Source organism: Silene latifolia, chromosome 7 (genome assembly GCF_048544455.1).
Source record: "Silene latifolia isolate original U9 population chromosome 7, ASM4854445v1, whole genome shotgun sequence".
NCBI classification, from domain to species: Eukaryota; Viridiplantae; Streptophyta; class Magnoliopsida; order Caryophyllales; family Caryophyllaceae; genus Silene; species Silene latifolia.
Window position 1 is genome coordinate 44221719 of NC_133532.1, and position 1469 is coordinate 44223187.

Genomic DNA, 1469 nt, shown 5'->3' on the forward strand with positions numbered 1-1469 from the left:
TTCTGGTGTTATTCCACTAGTTTAATTAAGCTTTGCAAACACTATCCATTTCCACGAAGAATATCCATTTTCTATTAAAAAATAACAACACATTAATAGCAGAATAGCAGCAGAATAACACAACAGCAGCAGAATAGCAGAATAACACCGGAATAATAAGGGAATAACAGTAGAATAAGAGGATAACATTAGAATAATAGGAGTGTAATAGTTCAGATTCATACCTCTTCAGTTTCTGATTCTTCTTCATCATCGTCATCAGAAGGGGGACTTTCAGCAAATGGAAGATTACAAGTTCTACTGTTGTGGTTCACCCACTTCTTGCAGTTACCGCATCTTCGCTTCCTCTTTTGTGGCTTGCTCTTGGCCTTTTCTTTCGACGACCTCAATCTTTTGCCACTGCCCTTATTCTTGGCCTTGTTTGGCGGTCGAAGGTCATTATCATTTGAAGCTGTGATGCCAAGAAGAGCCTCGATTTCCTGGTTTTTAGTTTTCGGTTCAATTGGTCATGTGATGTTCTCCCTGAACTGTGTCAGGGTTTTCTGCAGTTGCTTCATCTGTTTAACCGTAGCATAACTGTCCATCACCCCGACAGTTGCATAAATCTCAGACCAAACCTTTGACATCTCAGCTTTCTTGATGTCGGCCGTAATGTCTTCTATCACCTTTCCATTTTCATCTCGGACAATTGGCTCGTAGGATTTCTTTGTCCATCGAGCAAGGACATAAGGCTCGGGTATCCTGTGCACTGCCTACCATTCCACACCCACAAGTATATGCCGACAAACAATACCATGCCTCTCAAACGACTTACATGCACATTTGTTCTCGTTAGTTTTGGTGTTAAATTCCACTCGGAAGTCTCGTGCTTGAGTCCATCACGAACGGCATGGTACTCCACTTTGTCCCCTCTTGTTGTCAAATCCCCGACCCCCATGCTGCATATGGCATGTTTGACTTCGTTCTGAAAGTCTGCAAAGATAGGATGTGTGTAGACAAGTGAGGCATGCATCTCTACCTTCATCGGCCCTACTTTCTCGAGCATACTATGCTCGTTGGCAGTGTCCAACCTCCTTTGTGAATGCCTTTGCTGTTCTATTGCGGAATTGTACCTCATCCAGAACTCGACAAGGGTTCAAAAGTGGCTTTCAAACCGCTTGAAATATTTGTTTGAACTTTCGGATCTCGGGTTGTCGCGACAAACAACCTAGAGGCGGATCCCGAAAAGTAAGCGGTATCCACTTTTGTCTTATTGCAAATACATACTTCAACCACCGGTTGCTTTGCATACCATGGGCTTCAATAACAGTTTTCCAGTTCTATTCAAATTCTTCTGGCTCGAGGTCGACATCCCAAACAACGACATTTATGTCGGTCATAAATTCTGTGTCATTGCAGATTGCCCTTCCCACCTTCTCAGGCATTTTCTGCATGATATGCCACATGCAGTACTTGTGCACAGAATGCTT

General features: G+C 43.2%; 1 protein-coding gene across 1 annotated transcript; it reads right to left on the reverse strand.

The window, feature by feature from the left end:
• Positions 1-218: 218 nt before the first annotated feature.
• LOC141590018 (uncharacterized) lies at positions 219-1117 on the reverse strand. The gene is made up of 3 exons (XM_074410635.1): positions 815-1117; positions 567-752; positions 219-479 (listed from the first exon to the last, which is right to left on the reverse strand). Exons 1-3 carry the CDS (start codon positions 1115-1117, stop codon positions 219-221), a joined length of 750 nt encoding a protein of 249 aa, XP_074266736.1.
• Between the last annotated feature and the right edge of the window lie 352 nt (positions 1118-1469).